We start from the raw sequence: 19,846 nt of genomic DNA, 5'->3' as shown, positions 1-19,846 counted from the left end.
GCCAGCTTTTCATTTACATTCAATAGCTTTAACCAGAAAGGAGGTAATGCACTGATAATCTCAGAAGAATGAACAGACCCTCTGAAGTTCCTCTGTGATGGCAGGGAGGTTAAAAGGAATGTAGCATCCTGTAAAATGCCCTTACTGCTATCGCCTTTTTTGTTCTGTCCAGTTTTTCTATAAAAGCTCAACACCCCAACCCTGAGATGGATTCACAGTCTCTAAAGCATTAACCCGATGTGACTCCCCTTTGCCTGGCAAAGCAATAAGGCTGTTCTTTTCGGATTCTCCCAAAACTCTGCCTCCGAGTCTCAATATGTCTTTTGGGATATAGAGGCTGGTTTTGTGGCAACAACTAGACCTCACAGACATCTATAGAACGCTTCATCCAAAAACACCAGACTACGCATTCTTATCAAGTGCATGAGGAATATTTTCCAGGATAGAACACATTCTATGCCATAAAACAAACATATGTAATATATAATTATATGTATATGTAATGCAAAGTTTGTTCTCTGACCATATAGAAAGAAATCAGGAGTTGGTAATGGCAACAAACTTGGAAAGTTCACAAATATGTAAAAATTAAATAAAACACTACTGAATAATCGGTGTGTCAAAGAAGAAACCTTGAAGAAAGTTAGGAAATACTTTGAGAGGAGTGAAAATGAAGGCACAACATACCAAAACTTACAGCATGCAGCTAAAGTAGAGTTTTGAGGGATATTTATAACTTTACACACCTATATTTAAAAAGAATAAAGATCTCAATAAATAATCTTCCATCATGAGACAACGGAAGAAGAAGAGCAAAGTAAACCTAAAGCAGGAAAAAGGAAGGAATTACAAAGATCAGAAAAGAAATTAATAAAATAGGGACTAGAACGGCAATAGAGAAAATCAATGAAACCGAAAGGGGATTTCTTTGAAAAGATCAACAAAATTGACAAAGCTCTAACTGGACTAGTCAAGAAGAAAAGGGAAGTCTCAAATTACTAAAATCAGGCATCCAAGGGGAAATCACTAACGGTACTGCAGAAATTTAAAAAAAAAAAAGGAATATAAGCGAATGTTAAGAACAATTGTAAGCCAACAAATTCAATACACATGAAATAGGTACATTCCTAGAAAGACATAAACTACCAAAACTGACTAAAGAAGAAACAGAAAATCTTAATGACCTATATAACAAGTAAAGAGACTGAATTCATAATTTTTAAACTTCTTATAAAAAGAAGCCCAAACCCCCATGATTTTATTGCTGAATTCTAACAAACATTTAAAAAAGAATTAATACCAGTTACTTACAAGCTCTTTCAAAAATGGAAGAGGGATCACTTCCCAACTCATTCTGTGAAGCCTTTATTACCCCGACACCCAAACAAGATAAAGACAGTACAAGAAGACTACAGATAAACTCTTATGAATAGAGACGCAAAAATCCTCAATAAAATATTAGCAAACCAAATCCATTAACTCATAAAAAGGATTACACAACATGACTAAGTAAGCTTTATCCCAGAAATGCAAGGTGAGTTTATTTAGCATGTGAAAATCAATGCAACTTATCGATAGAACAGAGAACAAAATCCACAAGATTATCTTGATACCAAAAAAGCATTTGACAAAATTTAACACCCTTTCATGACTGAAACAGCAACACACTAGTAGGGAACTTCTCCAATCTGATAAAGGGCATCTATTAAAAACCCACAGCTAACATCATACAGTTGGCCATGGGTTCATATACAGAGACATGGAAGGCTGCCTGTAAGGGACTTGAGCATCCATGGATTTTAGTATCTGCAGGGGTTTGGGGGAGGATCCTGAAACCAATCCCCTATGGATACTGGAGGATGACTATACTTAATTGTTTAAGACTGAAGGCTTCCCCTAAATCAGGAAAAAGTCAAGGATGCCTGCTTTCACCACAGCTATTCAGCATCTCGGTGTCTTCTGCTAACACCCATCATCACCCTCATTTTTTTGCCACCTATCAATCTTTCCCTTATAGAAGAGTTTACTATTGAGTTCATGACCCTCTTCCCCACCCCAAATCCCACTCTCGTTCTGTGTGTTTTTAACAGTCATGTGGGTGGCATCTCTGATACCTAAATCCTCATAGTTTTCTTGTCTCTCCTCAATCCAGTGACTTTCCTCTTTACATCACGTTAGAAAATCAGACTGACGGGTGTACGTTACACCTTGTCATTAGCCATCATTCCTCTGCTGCTCCACTCGGAAAACCTTTCCTTCCTGCAGCCCACTCACTTTTCCACTCTTGCTAATCTAATAAGTTATTAGATTGCTTATACCAGGGGTCATAGGCAAACTTTTCCTGTCGAGGGCCAGATGATAAATATTTCAGGCTGTTGGGTCATATGATCTTTGTCACAGAGACTCAGCTCTGCTGTTTTAGAGAAAAAGCAGTCCTAGACAATTTGTAAGCAAATGAGCATGGCTGTCTTCCAAGAAAAACTTCATTTACAAAAACAGGCCACGGATCAGATTTTGGTCCAGGGCTTTCTAAAGGGGTTCTGACACAATCTGCTTTCTTGTAGGCTGAGTTCTGAATGAGCTGAGAAATTAGAAAAGAAGAAGCCAATGGAGAGCTACCCCCCAACACCCCCCATCTCAAATTCACAGTTACTTATAAGAAAGCTGTAGTTGGAGAAGGTAGTTTATATCTGTAGGCAAGTCGCCTTTCTAATACTGAACTCCCAAATCAGAGACGCTTACTTATCCTGTCCAGTCAGCACCAGACCAAGCGAGGCCTTCTCGAACAGGAAAAAGCCGAGGAGACTGGGTACCTTCTTATGAAAACTCACTAAGGTCCATCCAAATGCATGGGAATGTCAGCAGTGGGTTCTTAATGTTCTGCCTAGAGCAAATATTCACCCCCTTCCCCCACTGTTCCCAGACTGGGTGCTAGTGTTCATAAGGTCAGGGCCACCTTTCCTACAGGGCTGCTAGCAACACACATTTCCTCATGTTTCTCCAGCGTGTGCCGGGGGGAGGGGGTGTTTTCCTGGGTTAGCTCACACTTCTCTGTGAACGCATTCCAAAAGCAGACAGGAATGGAGTTTAAACCTCAGGAGCCTTTGGATATTGCAAAAAAAAAAAAAAAAAAAAAGATCCTGCTAAGGGGGAAAGATCCTTTGGCAGTCTTTTATCTTAAAAATGTGTACTAATGTTGCATTTGCCCAAGGGTATGTTGAAGTTTAAATTGGCAAAGTTGTCTACTTATTTCCCGATTCAATAGCTTTAATTCCACCCCCCATCACTGATAAAATTAACACTATATATATATATATATACTTTATATATAGATATTTATTTATATATATATGTTTTCCTTCTTCTCCCTCCTCCATTCCTTTTTTTAATTTATGTATTTATTTTACAATACCATATTTTTAAATTGAAGTATAGTTGATGTACAATATTGTATGTTACAGGTATATAATATAGTGATGCACAATTTTTAAAGGTTATACTCCATTTATAGTTATTATAAAATATTGGCTGTATTCCCCGTGTTGTATAATACATCCTTGTAGCTTATTTTATACCTGAGAGTTTGTAACTCTTAATCGTCCATCTCCATCTTGCCCCTCCCCCTTCCCTCTCCCCACTGGTAACCACTAGCTCCTTCTCTACACCTGTGAGTCTGTTTCTTTTCTGTTATATTCACTAGTTTCTTCTATTTTTTTAGATTCCACATGTAAATAATATCTTACAGTATTTGTCTGTCTCTGACTTATTTCACTCAGCATAATGCTCTCTAAGACCATCCATGCTGTACACCAGAGAAATTAATACAACATTTTAAATAAACTGTAGTTCAATTAAAAAGCAAACAAACAGCCCATTTAAAATATGTGCAGCAGAACTGAACAGACATTCTTCCAAAAGAGGAAATGCAGATGGCCCACAGGAACACAAAAAGCTGCTCAAAAATTAACACTATAGAAAAGCGTACTGTTTACAACCTGGGACCCCCCTCCCCCGCACATGTGGCCTCCTACTCCCCACACCACTGGCTAAAATAATTTTAATTTGAGAAGCAAAAGTCAAGACTGTGTCACTTCAACCAAAAACCAGCTCCTCTTCGTGACATTGATTTCCTCTCAAATCAGTCTCCAAGCTGGGGAGCCACAACCCTGAGCCCACCTGGCCCATTCCTGGGGGCTGCAGGCCCACACAAGTCAAGGGCCGGGAGCTCTGGCCTCCGCCCAGCCGCTGACGACATCGTGGCCTCAGGCCAGCTTTGTGGCCCCTCTCTGTGCCCCGGGCTCTTGGTTACATGGGGGTGGTAGCAGCGGTCCCGACTGACTCAGCAACTCTTATGAAAACAAAGTGTGTTAATTATACGTTTTGGGGGAACAAAGCATTTGTTTACTGGGCTGTTGTCTACACGGCTGTGGTAATTATGCTGTGGCTCAGAACACACATCAATCAGCAAGGATTTAGGGAGCCAAGTGTCTTCATTTAGTTCCACGCAAGAGAGGAGCCTTTCAGGGTTTAGTTGAAGAATCCTGGACCCACTAGCATAACTGTCACAATCCCGTAGTACAAGGCAGTAGAGAAGAATGTGCCTTCTAAAGGGCGGGGAAGGCTCGGTGGGAGCGACGTCTCTTTTCTTTCAATACATTCTTTTAGTTATTATAGTTATTACCTACTAAATCTCTGCACCAATTCCTGCATGCTGTGACTACAGCCCTGATAGCCATACAGTTATACAGCTATGTGCCTGGGCAGATTGGTACAGATACAAGCAAATGCTACATGTACACGCATATATCATGTACATGAAATACACACGTGTGTATCTATATACGTATCTCTGTGGATGTCTCCGTGCAGAGCAATGCAAATTTGAGTATGGCTGGTGGTGACAGGCCACCTGCTGGGTAGTTGCACCGCGATCCTTTAACCACCTTTATTTATTTTATTCTTTTTTGTTATTGAGTTATAGTCAGTTTACAATGTTGTGTCAATTTCCAGTGTAGAGCACAATTTTTCAGTCATACATGAACATACATATATTCATTGTTGCCTTCTTTTTCACTGTGAGCTACCACAAGATCTTGTACCTTTAAGTGATGGTGTGACCCCCACGTCCACATAGTTTGGACTCTCTCTTACCCTGCTATGGGCGCATGTTGCAGCAGGATTCAGACCGATGGGTCCTCCCCTTATGACCTGAGATTTAATTTAAAATATCTTTGTTGGAGCGCTTAATGGATGCTGCTGGGTAGAGCAAGGGAAAGAGTTGTCAAAGAAGGCACGCCAAATATTGAGAGGAACGAGTCAAATAGAATCTCAGTCATTGAGGAACTGTGGACAAGGGCTTCTGACAAGGCTCTCCTTCCTTCCAGTTTTCGAGATCCTTCTCCGGTTACAGTGGACGTGACTAATCCCACATGACAGCGACATGAGGGCATGAGTAAGGGAAGTCCACTACATACATAAGTATGTTTGGCCTCAAGCAAAGGTGACCTCGGGCTGTTATTAGATGTGTCCATTCTCTGAAGTGAACTTCCTCTTGGCTTCTTTCTCTGGCTCTGTGGAGTGAGCAGTGGGCAGGTCACCACCAGGAAGGGCTGTGTTTACAACTGGCGCGCCCTGGCCACAAACGAAATTTAAGCTTTTGATCAGTGAAGCTGATAGGGAAATTCCAGCCCCAAAATAAATGCAAAGGCTGATTTGACCAAAGAAAGTCTGGACAGCTGCTATACTGGCTAGAAAACAAGGAATATGATGGAGGAGATACTTATCCAGAGGTGCGGTACCATCCAACTCTTATTTGCAGGTTTCGCGGTGGGGCAGGAGGCAGAACCACAGACTAATCAGTTCTTTTCAAATGGTGCATTGCTACCCTTTAGGGGATAGTAAAATTATTTCATCCGAGCATGAAAAATGCTTTAAAATTGAAACAGAGCAGCACAGAGAAAAACAGAATAACTAGAGAATATCATAGCACCTTGCATGCAGTAAAGGTAAGTATTGTTTTATGAAACTCGTGTGTGTTTCGTGTTTGTGTGTGTGTGCGTGTGTGTGTGCACAACCTGAAATGAGATTTGATATGATTTTCTTACGATGGGTCCTGGGCAAAAGAAGTTTGGGAAACTGCCATAATTTAGCTCTTTGCCACATACTTTTGGGATTCTGGGTTTGCAAAACTAAAACAAAAATTCTGGCCACTCAACAATGACCTTCTTTAAAAAATACACCCTTGTGCTTGACGGCAATGTTTCTCAACTACTTTAGCATGAGGCGATTAAAAACCTGAGGTGGAGAGCAGGGATATGTCCACATCCTGGGTGGACCCCCAATTTTAAAAACAATACTCAGCACAAATCAGACTCTCCTTTAAATATGTGTTAAAATAATAAGTAATACATATGAATTCTTACTCATAAAATTGTCATTTTCTCACTATCAACTAAATAATATCTAATTTCTCCAGAAATATGGACACGTGCTAACACATTTAAGTAGTTTATCTGTTTTCATTCCCACAGCAATGACCATTCCCATGTGTAATTTTAGAGCTGTTTTTATCAAAGGTCTGTAGCACGCCATTCCCAAGGGGCTTCTAGTAATTTAGTACGTCATGTTTTTCTCAAAAACCGGTATTAACCACAGGAAATCTTTAACTATATTCTTCAAACCTAAACTAGATTTAGGATTTAATCCACATGAAATTACTTTAAAATTTTTCAGGCTGCATCTGAACGCTAAAATAATGTGAAATCTCAGCCCCGCTCCCTAAACTCCCTACCCATCCTCAGGAAGCCAGTGTTTGACACCAAATGCTTTGTAGCTAGAAGTCACCCAAAACCAATTTCAAAATGTTAAAACTGGAAAAACAAAGTTTCAAATAGCCAGGAAATTCGCAGCATTCCTAGAACCACCTGGAAAACCTGGAGAAGGCCGACAGTAGTGTAAAACACATGAACAAAATAAGTCTTTCTTTGCACAAATGAACTTATTTACAAAACACTGGATGGACCTGGAGATTGTCATTCTAAGTGAAGTAAGTCAGAAAGAGAAAGAAAAATACCATACTATGTCACTTATATGTGGAATCTAAAGAAAGAAAGAAAGAAAGAAAGAAAGAAAGAAAGAAAGAAAGAAAGAAAGGGAGAAAAAAGAAAGACACTAATGAACTTATCCACAAAACAGAAACAGACTCACAGACATAGAAAAAAAACTTTGGGTACCAGGTGGGTAAAGGGGTGGGAAGGGATAAATTGGGAGTTCGAGATTTGCAGAAACTAACTACTATATATAAAATAGGTGTACAACAAGTTTTTTCTGTATAGCGCAGAGAACTATATTCAAGATCTTGTAGTAACCTATAATGAAAAAATATGAAAACAAATATAGCATGTATGTGTATGACCGAGACATGACGCTGTACACCAGAAACTGACACAACATTGGAAACTGACCAGACTTCAATTAAAAAGAAACCTGAGGTGGGAACAGGCTGCCTAAGAAAACAAAAGGGAGCCTTCGAAGGCAGCTACCGGGGCAGGTGAGACCAGGGAAAGAGGACACCAGGTAACACATGTGTGTGTGTGCATGTGTGTGAGTCTGCGTGAGTGTGTGTGTGTATGTGTGTGTTCGGGAGAGATTTAGAGACCAGGATTCATTAGAGGACACCAGAAAAAAAAGATGTTTTTGAGGGTAAACAGTTGCTAAGAAAAGTCTCCGAGCCCCAATGTGACTGCAAACAGAAGAGTTTATCTGAGAGTCAGGACCCAGGAGCTCTTATCTGCTTTACCCAGTTCAGCTCCCTGCTTCTGGGAGGACAGCTGTTTCTGATTCCTCATAGCACATATAAAGGAACGTCCTGAGCAACCAGCAGATAGCAGCTGTAGAGAACGTAACCGTCTTCTGGAAAAGTACTGAGGAGGAACCTAGACGTGCAGGGCAATGTCACGGTTATTTGGCTTAAAGTGTGATGATCCCTCCTGTTTCTCTCTTAGGACCCTCGCTTTGTTTCCAAATGCCCGAGCTCGTAGATTACTATTGATGCTGACGTCTGTCTTAGCTTTCTGGGTCATTTACTTCTCTGCGAAGGACCACACAAAGGTAGGAATTGTCTTCTTTTTCAAAATTTCAGAAAAGGTCACAGTAACTTCGAATGCTCACCTTGACCAATGTGAGGATTAAAAGTTAACAGTGCCTTATCTTAGCAACAGATGCGGATGAGAGACTCCTTTGTTCAGCGTTAATTCCTTTGACATTATATACTCTATGGTCTTTTTGTCTTTGTTTTTGTTTTTATTTTTAGCAGCAGGTAGATTTGCAGCCATCTCTGTAGCATTTGGCATAGCTAACCATCCTACCTAAACATTCTTTTCGACGTTAGCCTCTGAGACTCCAATCCAATTAAATCTCAGATTCAGTTCTCTACCGTCCTCACAGGAGTTTTCTTATTCTTTGCATAGTTCAGTTAGCGTTTTTTGATTTTTCCCTTTCTGCAGTCTTTTTTTTTTTTAAGAACAGATCTTCTTTAACTTTCTCCTCTTCTTGACCATTTAGTACAAAATTAATCTTTCAGAAATTCTGCTTTCATCATCTTCTTGTCCTGATCAAAAACTTTCACCAACGGCTTTTACAGATGGCAGCCCAGATCATCTCCTTGGTTAGCCATTCAAGCTTCTCATCTTGGTCTGATATAAACTCCCAGCTCCAAACAAGAAGGACCACAAGTCTAGGATGTTCAGACTATGCTGTGAACTGATAAATGGTAGTACTCTCAAACCACAGCTCAGAAGGTTTCTCTCTGTGAGTCCTCTCCATAAATATACATTCTCTAGATTTCTTCCTTCCATCCTCTTCTTGTTCGTGCATGTGTGCTTTAATTCATATGCTCAGGTCCCATCCACCACTGATATTTCTGTTTCTTACAGTGAGGTCTGGACACTCTATGCCCCAGAACACCCATGTTTATGCATGTATAAAATGCAGGTTCCCGGACCTGACTCCAGAGTTACTAAAATAGAAATCTCTGGGCTTGAGCCTGAAGTGATGAAGGAGTAACAAGCGCCCCAGCTGATTCTTACGTCCACTCAGGTTTGAGAATGTCTGCTTACTTACTCCCAGAGCCGAGACCCTATTCTGTGTCCCCTCTTGAATGTGCCCTGTTTATGAGTTAACTCTGCCTCCGTTCCACCAGTTTTATCAACAAAAGAAAAGCACACTGAGTTCTTCCTCTTCCTCAGCATCCTCTGTGGCAAAAACAAAACAAAATCATGTAGAAACAAATTCCCTGTCTTCCTCCTGTCTCTCCTGCATGGTGGTTGTGGCATCACCCACAAGTCAGCCAAGCCAGAACGCTCTGCACAAGCAGTCGGCCACTAAGTCTCATCAGTTCTACCTCCTAAATGCCTCTCAGATCTCTCCTTTTATCTCCATCCCTGTAGTCTTGCTTTAGTCTAGTTCTTTGTCATTTCTCATCTACCATGTTGAAACAGTTTTCTAATTAATTTCCCTGCCTCCAGTCTCAGCCTGCTCTCATTCATTCTGCTAAACGTTTGTTGGCTACAGATTGTGGGGCTGAACTCAGGTATAGGACATCATCTTTGTGCTCAAGAGTGTGAGATTATATTTCTAAAATAAAAATGTGTGTATGTCCCTTGTCAGTGGCAGCATGGCAGGGCCCAGACTCCCTGGCACGGTGTCTCGGTCAGGCTCATTTACTAGAGGGCACAGAAACCCTGGCCCACGGCATTCTTGCACTGGCCCTTCCCTCTGCCTGTTGTTCCTCAAGGTTTTCACATGGCGAATACTCTTCCTTCAGGTCTTTGCCCAGATGTCATCTTCTTGATTTAACACTAGAAACAGCTCCATCCCTGCCTCTTAGCATTTCCCTTAGTCTGTTTAACTTTTGTTTTTTTTAAGGAGGTACTGGGGATTGAACACAGGACCTTGTGTATGCTAAGCAGACGCTCTACCACTGAGCTATTTCCCTTCCCTCGACTTTTTAAAAATAATACTAGTTTTCACTTTCTAAAATATTATACAATTTACTTATTATGTTCCTTTAGTATTGTCTATCTTGACCTGCTACAAGGTGACTTTCATAAGAGCAAGGATTTTTATCTATATTTATTTGTTGGTATATCCTAAGTTGAATATACAACTTTGAAGCTGAGAAAGACTTGGTTTAGAAAAATGGTTTTAGGAAACGTCAGAATATAAATGGCAGCTCATAATCACTGGTGTCTGTGACAGTTCCTTGGGTGAGCTATATATAGAGTGAGAAGAAAAAGTTACTAATGATACTGCCCCAAGGAACAATAAAAGCGCTGGTCTGAGAAGTGAGTGGTAGAAAAGAAAGTGATTGAAGAGAACTCTCGGGAAACTCAGCTGGGTAGGACTAGGGAATAAGCAAAAGTTAAGACAGCAGTTTTTTTTGTTTTGTTTTTAATATCGAGATACTTGAATACATCTAAATTCTTATGGAAACAAGTTAACAGAAGCAAATAGGAAGTAGGAAAAAAGGTGTGATTACAATTGAGTGACAGAAAGTTGAATTGCCATCTGACTGATTTTTTAGGTCTCCAAAGCTGAGAAGGTTAAGGAACAAAGAAACTTAGGTATCGGAGGAGTTGCCTCCTGGACACTGAGGTCTGCTAGGAGGATATAAGGATTTTAATGATGAAGAAGACTAGAAGCCAAGTTCTCCAAAATCTTCAGTCAATGAGTAGAAGGTACCAATGACTACAAAATTATTGAAAAGAGGAGGATTATGTAGTAATTAGTGATATTTGGTCAGATGTATCACAGAGAACAGAAAATCTTAGAATTTACTGAAAAATACTGTATATGTTTTTAGTATGATTACAGCTCGATAAAATATATGCATGGAAGGAAAAAGAAAGAGTGAATGTAATAATTTAAAAATACCATTAAGACAGCAAAGCTTAGGTAGGATCACACTAAAAACAATATGTTGTTTTCCATATTGCCTATAACATGGCTATTTGATTTTTAGAAAGAAAAAAATAAGTCAAGTGAGGAGATGGTAAAGGGAAACACTTAAAAATCCAATCATTTGCTAATCCCGAACTCCCAAATTTATTCTCGAACTCCCAAATTTATCCTTCCCATCCCCTTACTATATTTCAATAAAAAATCCAATCATTAAATAATATGTAATTATTGTATATGACTAATTTTTAAGCCCAAAGACTTCTAAAAGAAATCAGCAGCTGGTAACAGAGGCCATCACATCTCATGGGAATCAATTCTGTGATTCCAAAACTGGAAATTAGTTAGAATCCATTTCTGTTATGTGATTACATGAACTAAAGTGTGTGTAAACTAAAGCAAGCCATAGTATCTGCTGATAATATATCCCTTTTCCTTCAATACTTCAGTTCATATTCAGCTTGAGAAACCCTCTCTATCTGAATCATTGGAATATCTTCAGAAAGTCCTTCTTCCCAGAAACTCTACTGGATCTAGAAGCTTCACCAACAGAGACTGAGCTGAGAATAAAAGGAATCATGGAGAAACTAGACCAGTTGATGCCACCCAGACCCTTCACCAACATCACCACCACCACCAGTGCCAAACAGAGCAGAGCCACCATCCTCAGCCCTCAAGACACATACTGCAGGGGGGACCAGCTAGACGTCCTGCTGGAAGTGAGGGACCACTTGGGACGCAGGAAGCAATATGGCGGGGATTTCCTGAGGGCCAGGATGTCCTCCCCAGCCCTGAAGGCAGGCGCTTCAGGGAAGGTGACAGACTTCAACAATGGCACCTACCTGGTCAGCTTCACTCTGTTCTGGGCGGGCAAGGTCTCTCTGTCTCTCCTGCTCATCCACCCCAGTGAAGGGGTGTCGGCTCTCTGGAGGGCAAGGAACCAAGGCTATGACAAGGTGATCTTCACAGGCCAGTTTGCCAATGGCACCTCCCAGGTCTTCTCTCAGTGCGGCCTGACCCCACACTCCAATGCTGAGCTGTGTGAGTACCTGGACTATCGTGACCAGGAAGCCTTCTACTGCGTGAGGCCTCCACATGTTCCCTGTGAGGCACTGACCCACATGACCACCAGGAATGCAAACATTTCCTATCTTAGCAAGAAAGAATGGAGCCTTTTCCACAGGTAAACAGACCTTCAAACACAAGCACTGATACAAAGAGGGAGACTTGGGTTTGAACCAACTCTGCCTGATAACTTTTCTTAATCAAGCTCCCTTATCACGTCAGTGAATATTGATTAGATTATAATCAGACCTGTCACTCGGTGTCAGTGCAGATGGTAGCATATTAACAGGGCCCCATACAGATTACCTCTACAACTGTGGTTTTATTCATAGTTGCTACACTTGTTGCTAAAAGAAGTATAACCAGTGAAGGAATCCATGGTCTGTAATGCTTCCAGATTCAGTCATTTCTTTAGAGGTCAGTATTTTCAAGAGTGTACTCCATGAAATACCAGTCCTACAGAGTGCTAATAGATGCTAGGCAAAACAACACAAACAAACAAGCAAACAAAAAACCCAAGGAAGGGGAGGTGAATATCATTACTGAGTCTACTTCACCCTTCATAACAAATGAGTCACCAAACCCTGTGAATTGTACCTCCCAAATATCTTCTGAACCCAGCCATTTCACCCTATTTCTGTTGCCTCTATCCTTGTATAAATTATCATCATACCTCAGGTAGGTTATTGCAACAATCTCCGGAGATGGTTTCCTTGCTCACAGCCTCGTTTCCTTCAATCTGCTCTCCACACTGCACCCGGACTAAAGTTTGTGAAATGTAGATGACTTTTACTTTTCCTTGCTGAAAACCTATTGCTCTAAGGAGGGAATCCAAGCTCTTCAGTATGTTTACAAGGGCTTGCCTAGCAGGGAAGCCTTATCTCACCTTTATGCTGCCTTGCTCTCTGTCCGTTGAACTGAACTTCTATCTCACAAACATCATGCTCTCTCTCTACTCTGGCATTTCACAAGGCTTCACGTAAACATCATTCCCCCTATGTTTAGGTAAAATGCTAGTCTCATATTCTTCTATCGCATTCTAGTCTTCCCCAATCATAACATTTATTACACTATTAATTTTCAAATATGTATATTGTATCCCTTGCTAAATTGGAAGCTCTCTGAGATAGTAACTAACCATTCTTCATCATTCATTCATTCAATTTATAAGTAGTTAGCCCTTTCTGTATTCCAGGTACAGCTCTAGGTGTTAAGAATTCAGTAGTCTAGTAGGGTAGAAAGACAACAAACAAATAAACAAATAGATTTGTAGCAGAAAGTCATCAGAATAAGAGATTTGACTGTGAAGGTTGATGCTCTTTTAAAAGAGTGGTCAGGTAAGGCCTGTCTTGAGCACCAACCTGAGGGTGGGTCGTTTGAACAGCCACATAAATGAAGCAAGGAAGTGAGCCTCTTGAGTTTTGGGGGGATATCATTTCTAGGAAAGGGAATAGGACCTGAAGCAAGAGCATTCTGGAATGTTCCAGGAACCATGAGGGGGACCAATGAGGCTGGAATGCAATGAGTGAGGGAGAAAGAAGGGCAGTGGGTAAGTAGAGCCTGAGAGGCCATCTATGTATGATAGGAAGCCATTGAGGGCCACCATTTTGTCTCACAAGACTAGCACAATGGCTAACATGTAGAAGGTTCTTAGCTGTTGAAGAATAAGTGTTATACAATCTGGGGAAATAATTGAGTAGGTTTCTTTGCACCAAACCTTCTCATTAACTTTAATATTTCTTCTTTCAAGAGGGATAGAGCACAAAACATCCCCCCAAATTATTTAACGATGGAACATTATTTAATGGATCATGTTAAGAGATTTTGGTTCCATAATTTGGTAAATGCTGCTGTAGATGGGCCTTAGTTTTCCAATGTGGGTTCAGAAGGGCAAGCTGGATAGCATAATATCCTGGAACTCAAGTTCAAATCCAATTCAAACATTATGATGACACAAGGGCAGGAGGCAGGATACAATGGACCCTACTTGGCTACAAGATTTCCCTTCCACTCCTTTGTCACCTTTATGTCTTGTTTTCCTGATCAAGGTATAAAAAAAAATCAATTTATCCTATGGCTCAGCCAAAGGAAGCTGGACTTTTTCAAATGATATTTTACTGATAACTAAAAGAGACATAATCATAGAGACAGAGACCTTCCCATCTTGAAGGTCTCAGAACCACATCTTAATGCTATGGGCAATGACTACCTGTTCGGAGTCCATATTCCCTGTTGGCCACACTGGCTCCCTCTTGAGATGGTTCTCATTGCAGCATGGGTTGGAGGAGCTCTCTTGCACACTCTCCTGATTGCTCTCAAGAAATGCTAAGTCCCTGGTCTGGCAGAGCTGCAGATCTGTATTTTGGGTCTAATTGTGCTTCTCAAGTGGACTATATTCACGACAATAATCTACCTAACCCTGTTTTACTTCCTAAATGACACATTTACTTCCTGGACGCTCTGCTCTATTCAAACTGTCTGTTTTTACCCCCACTGCATGGAAGTAGAGATCTGAATCTTCTCAAGGGTGATTTAGTGCATACACAAGGAATAGTTGACTTAGTAAGTGATTCAAGATCCAAGAACTCTCACAGATCATTTTATCACTGAGTTCTAGGGCCCCTTCTTAGGCCCAGGCCAGGTTCTGTGACATCTGTTTTTCCCACAAGTCCAGGGACTAAGCCTGTTTCTCTTTCATTTGTAATGTAGTAAACCAGAGTTCTCTCTCCCAGCCTTGGCTGCAGAATCAGATGCTACCTCCTCAGATACTTCTTCAAAGTTAAAATCTTTTTCTTTTTTAATTTAAGAGTTTTATTGATAATCACAATGGGAAAATAAACAAGGAATTATCACATGACAAGACATCATGCGGGCAACACAGTTGTTGACAATTTTTTTTCTGTTTCTGTTAAGTTTCTAATCTTCTGAAATGTAATAACACAGACACACTCAATACTAAGACACACTGAAATGAATGCCTTTAAACCATGAGCATATGTTTTTAATCCTAATTTTAATGTCCTATCACAGTTTGGCTTTGGTAACCAAATTTACCAGGTAGCCAGGTATTGGTCTCTTTTGTCATCTTCAACCTTACCTGGAATAAATATGGGAGAATAAATGTTTCAAGTTTCAAAAGTTCAAATTTTCTACTGAGACAAATTTTAATTTGTACCAAAGAGGATCCTCAGTAAGATACTCTGGAGTGACTATTACCCTGCCCATTTTACTTTTGTGGAATTTAAGCATAGACATATTAAATAGCTTGGCCAATGTAGGGTGCATCTAGTAAGTTGCAGAGTCAGAATTGGAATCCCAACATACCTTCATCTAAAGCCAGTGGGCTATAGCACTGTCTTCCATGATCCCAACACTCTATGCAGCCATCACTGTCCAGACACCCTAGCCTCCACCCCTCTGGTGCCCTTGATAAAGGAAATATTATTCTCTTGACCTAAAAGAAGTGCTTTCCAGAGATTCAGGCAATCCTTCTCAATTTTGGAAAATACATTTCTTTGTCCCTCTTAGACGTCTCTATGACTATGGCCCTGGAAGTCCTTCCTTCCCCCAGATGGACTTCATTCTGAGGGAATGAATTGGATTGAGCAGTAAAGTGACCATCTTCATTGGTAAGATCTATACCTTCAGGTGGAGTTCATTTTGATAGGCCCTTGAAACACTGTAGTGAATTAAGATTGACCTAAGTTTTACTCTCAAGGAGGTAACAGGGTACAAAAAATAGACCCCTCAGGGATCTGGGAAGGAAGAGAGTGCATGGAGATGAGGCTCGGGGAGCAGACACTTACAGGTTTTATGCCAGTTAAGGAGCTTGGTCCTTATCCTGTAGGTTGGCAATGGGAAGTCATGGAAAGATTTTGTGTAAGGGAATAAAACAGGCAGAACGGAGGATGTATTTAGGTGGGATAAACCAAAGGGGCAGCAATATAACATTATAACAAACTAGGATATGATTCTTGAATTAATGCCCTTGGATCAGCAGCCTCAGCATCACCTGAGAGTTTGTTAGAAATCCAAATTTGTGGACCCCATCCCAGAACTAATTTTTTCCAGCTTGAGGTATGATTGACAAATAAAAACTGTATATATTTAAGGTGCATGAGATGATATTCTGATACACATACATGCTATAAAATGATTATGATAATCAAGCTGATCAACATAGCGACCACCTCACATAGTTTGCATTTTTGTGTGTGTGGTGAGGACACTTAATATCTATTTTCTTAGCAAATTTCAAGTATACAGTACATTATTAACTCTACTCACCATGCTGAACATTAGCTCCCCAGAACTTAGCCATGTTCTAACTGAAGGTTTGAACCCTTTAACCAATGTCTCTCCATTTCCCCAAGCCCCAACTCTTGGCAACCACCATTCTTTTTCTATGAGTTCAACTTTTTTAGATTCTACATAAAATGGAGATCATGCAGTATGTGTCTTTCTGTATCAGGTTTATTTCAGTTAGTAAAACATCCTCCAGTTCCATCCACGTTGTCACAAATAGCAATATTTTCTCTTTCTTAAGGTTGAATAATAGTCTACTGTGTGTATAAACCACATTTTTCTTTATCCATGTATCCATCAATGAGCACTTAGGTTGTTTCCATATCATGGCTAGTATGAATAATGCTGCTATGAACGTGAAAGTACAGATATCTCTTTAAGTTCCCCATGTTGCAGCAAAGTGTGTTACAGCTCAGTATTACAGTTCAGTGTTACAGCTCAGTTGTGACATCAACCTGGATCCGGGCGAGAGACCAAGCAGCACTTAGAGAGTTGGAGAACTCAGGTTTATTATGCCAGTGGGCCCAGAGGAGTTAACACTCCAAGCTCTTGACCCCGTCTGTAGGTTTACACAGGCTTTTATAGACTGCCAGTCTAGACTTTGCAACATCATATGCAAATCAGATGTAACAAAAGTTGACTAATTAGGAATGAGCTTTGTAGAAATGGACCAATCAGGAGTGGTAGAAATGGACCAATCAGGAGTGGTAGAAATGGACCAATCAGGAGTGATAGAAATGGACCAATCAGGAGTTAGCTCAGGGAACCAATAGAATCTTAGGGGTAAGTTCTGCTTTCCTAGAAGCAAGCCCTTTCAGAGTTAAAAAGTGAGATAATGCTGCTAGCCCAGGGAAACAAATGGTGTTGGCAGGAGAGTAGTGGCCCTGCCTGGGGGTCCTGCAGTCTTTTTTATGGGCCTTCCCACCTCACCCAGAACTATTGAATCAGAAGCTCTGGAAACGAAGCCCAGCATTCTGAGTTGTAACACACACGCCAGATAATTCTGATGCATGTTTAAGTTAGAAAAGTACTGGCTAGGAAAATACTGATGAAGGCCTGGATTACTGTGAGTGGTAAAGGTGAAGAAGATGGCTTGTAGTAGAAAATCACTCAGAAGGTAAAATCAAAGATATATATTTGATTAATTGCACAGGGAGGGTGAGTGACTCCCTCTGGATCCCTGTCAATAGTAGGGGAACAATTTCCTAGAATCCTGGCCCATTAACATCCCTAGAATATCTAAAATATATCAAAATAAAGGGAGAAAAAGCATTTGAAGAGTTAGGAGTGGTTAATTCCTTCCAAGTCCCCTGTGATTCATTCTTACTTTAATGTCTAGACAGATATCAGGCTAATTCATTTTCCTATTTCTTGAAGGTCCAACATGGGGGTTGAAATAATGAAGAACTTTAACCCCATCGAGGTCTTACGATGTAACAGTAAGTCTGTCATGTTCACAGTTGATCCATTTAAAGGACATTCTTACTTTAAGAGATATTTCTTTAATATTAACCATTTCAGTTTTTCATTTCCTGGGACAAATAGTATTAATCATCTTGGGTTTTGCAGATGGGGTTTTATTCTTGGAAATTATTTTCATATCAATTTAAACCAATTTTCATCTTGAGTCAGATATGAAAGGCTAGGTAACCCTTCATTTCAGCTGCCTGTTCTCAAAATGTACAGGTTATTTGGACTTCCACTTGAGATTTATTCCTGAAAGGCCAATAATTAGGTACTGGTGAAAATGTCTCAGTTAAACTACAGAGCTAGGAAATTTCTTTGGCGGTTTCTAATCGTTTTCAGCCAAATCATCTCAGTTAAACTTCTATGCACTAGACATTTCTGTGGATTTTTTTTTTTTCAGTTTTATCACACAAACTTCAGTGGTCAATACAAAGCCATCTCACTCATATAAGTGATGTTTTGTCTAGAATGGAATTAAAGTGAATTTCAGAAAAGCAAATTACTTCTGTTTTAATGGAATACATTTATGGGGTATATGGTTACCCGTTGCCATTTTTCTTGCATTCAGCCAATATTTATGGAGGATCTACTGTAGGCAAAGAACTTTGCTAAACCCTATGGGGAACCCTATGGGGATCTAAATCATAAGCCCAGACCTAAAACTCAGAGTCTATGGGAAAGACAGAACCCTTCTCTGCCAAGGCAGTCACCTTCCACACCCAACTTTTACATCAAAGAAAGTTCTTTGACTCTTGAGGCAACTTCCTCTTAACACCTCTGTGGTCTCCCTCTTTCCTGGACAGTAATTTCTAGCAAAGTCAGGAAGTTTCTCAGAAGATAGTGCCAGACTTATCTTTGGGAGCCATTTATAAACCTGATATAATTCGATATGGATAAACCTAAGTCCTGAAGCACATACCCCAAGTCCCAACAATATCAGTAGATGACAAAAAGATGTGTTTTTTAAGTGGAAAAAAGTACAAAAATGGCCCGAGTCACATAAGAAGGAAAGCTTGATATGAGTCAGTGAGTACAGCTTAGACCACTTTCAAAGTGGAGTATTCGGAATACTCAGGTAACGGTCCTCCCTTTTTCTGCGATAATCAGACCACCCAGAATATTACATTCAGGTCTGGGCACAACAAAGAAACACTAAAGAGTTTTTCCTATCAACTTGAGGCCATGATTCTGGTACATACAAAATACACAATGTGTCTAACACTTGTTTCATAAACGTGTTCTAGCTTTCTTCATGGATAAATAGTTTGAGGAAGAGATTTACAGTTCTACCCGGCCAGAGTCATGGGTATGATTTTTAGCTGGACTATCGAGTCCTGCCCTTTCTCTGCCACACATCTCCTCCTGATTTGGCTAGCTGTCTCACAACTGAGTGGCCTTAAGGACAAGGTGAAGTCCAGGGAAAACACTGCAAATGCACAAGGAAATACCCATCCCGACTTCGGGAAAAAAACATTCATTAGTGAGATTATTTGAAAATGAGAACTTTTCACTCATCCCTTCAACATGATCTTATTACATAGACACCTGTGGACGAGAGGAGGGCAGAAGTAGAGAAGGGTGGAGGGAAAAAAAAGGAAAAGGATGAAGAAAATGAAGAAAATGTTCCTGAAATAATGTGACAAAATTGCTTACTGTGGGAATTTTTATTGCCAGAGAGTGAGAACATAGAAACAAAATGTCAGCTTGGAATGAAGACTCCGTTCCCCAGTGGTTATACTGTGGAAAGAAGGTGGATTACAGTATTTTGCAAACAGATGGAGTTAAATGAAAGAAAAAATACAAATGACTGCTTAAAGAGGAAACTTATTTACCTCATGGGAGATTCAACATTGCGTCAGTGGATTTACTACTTACAAAATGCGGTGAAAAGTATGCATTTTATACTTTATTTTAAAACTGTAGTTGCCTTCAGAGGTTTTTTTTTTTTTTTTAATGATAATTAGAATTCTTTGCTTTCCTTTTCTGATACCTGTTTTATTATTTTTAAAAATTTGCCAAATATTTGGATTTGGGCTTTTAATAAAAAGTTAAA

At 40.1% G+C, this 19,846-nt stretch overlaps 2 protein-coding genes across 6 annotated transcripts in view; one reads left to right on the top strand and one right to left on the bottom strand.

Annotated features, from left to right (window-relative positions):
* The window catches only part of NXPE4 (neurexophilin and PC-esterase domain family member 4), a 39,803-nt gene extending 36,907 nt beyond the window's left edge, over positions 1–2,896 (bottom strand). The window contains 1 exon segment of the mRNA XM_014556776.2: positions 2,743–2,896. The gene's annotated coding sequence lies outside the window, so the exon portion shown is untranslated.
* NXPE2 (neurexophilin and PC-esterase domain family member 2) overlaps positions 1–19,846 on the top strand; it is a 47,928-nt gene that overhangs the window by 23,507 nt on the left and 4,575 nt on the right. Inside the window, exons 1-6 of one of the 5 annotated variants that reach the window (XM_032472564.1) lie at positions 5,504–6,005; positions 8,004–8,109; positions 10,583–10,736; positions 11,406–12,139; positions 17,704–17,765; positions 19,468–19,683. In XM_032472564.1, coding sequence (XP_032328455.1) covers positions 11,535–12,139; positions 17,704–17,765; positions 19,468–19,683 — 883 coding nt within the window. In that variant the 5' untranslated portion in view covers positions 5,504–6,005; positions 8,004–8,109; positions 10,583–10,736; positions 11,406–11,534. Of the gene's footprint in view, positions 1–5,503; positions 6,006–7,430; positions 7,576–8,003; positions 8,110–10,582; positions 10,737–11,405; positions 12,140–17,703; positions 17,766–19,467; positions 19,684–19,846 lie in introns of those variants that run through there. The other 4 variants (XM_032472562.1, XM_006181748.3, XM_032472563.1 and 1 more) reach the window with 4 other exon arrangements.

Source organism: Camelus ferus, chromosome 33 (assembly GCF_009834535.1).
Source record: "Camelus ferus isolate YT-003-E chromosome 33, BCGSAC_Cfer_1.0, whole genome shotgun sequence".
NCBI lineage: Eukaryota > Metazoa > Chordata > Mammalia > Artiodactyla > Camelidae > Camelus > Camelus ferus.
This window is presented reverse-complemented; position numbering and strand designations above follow the sequence as displayed.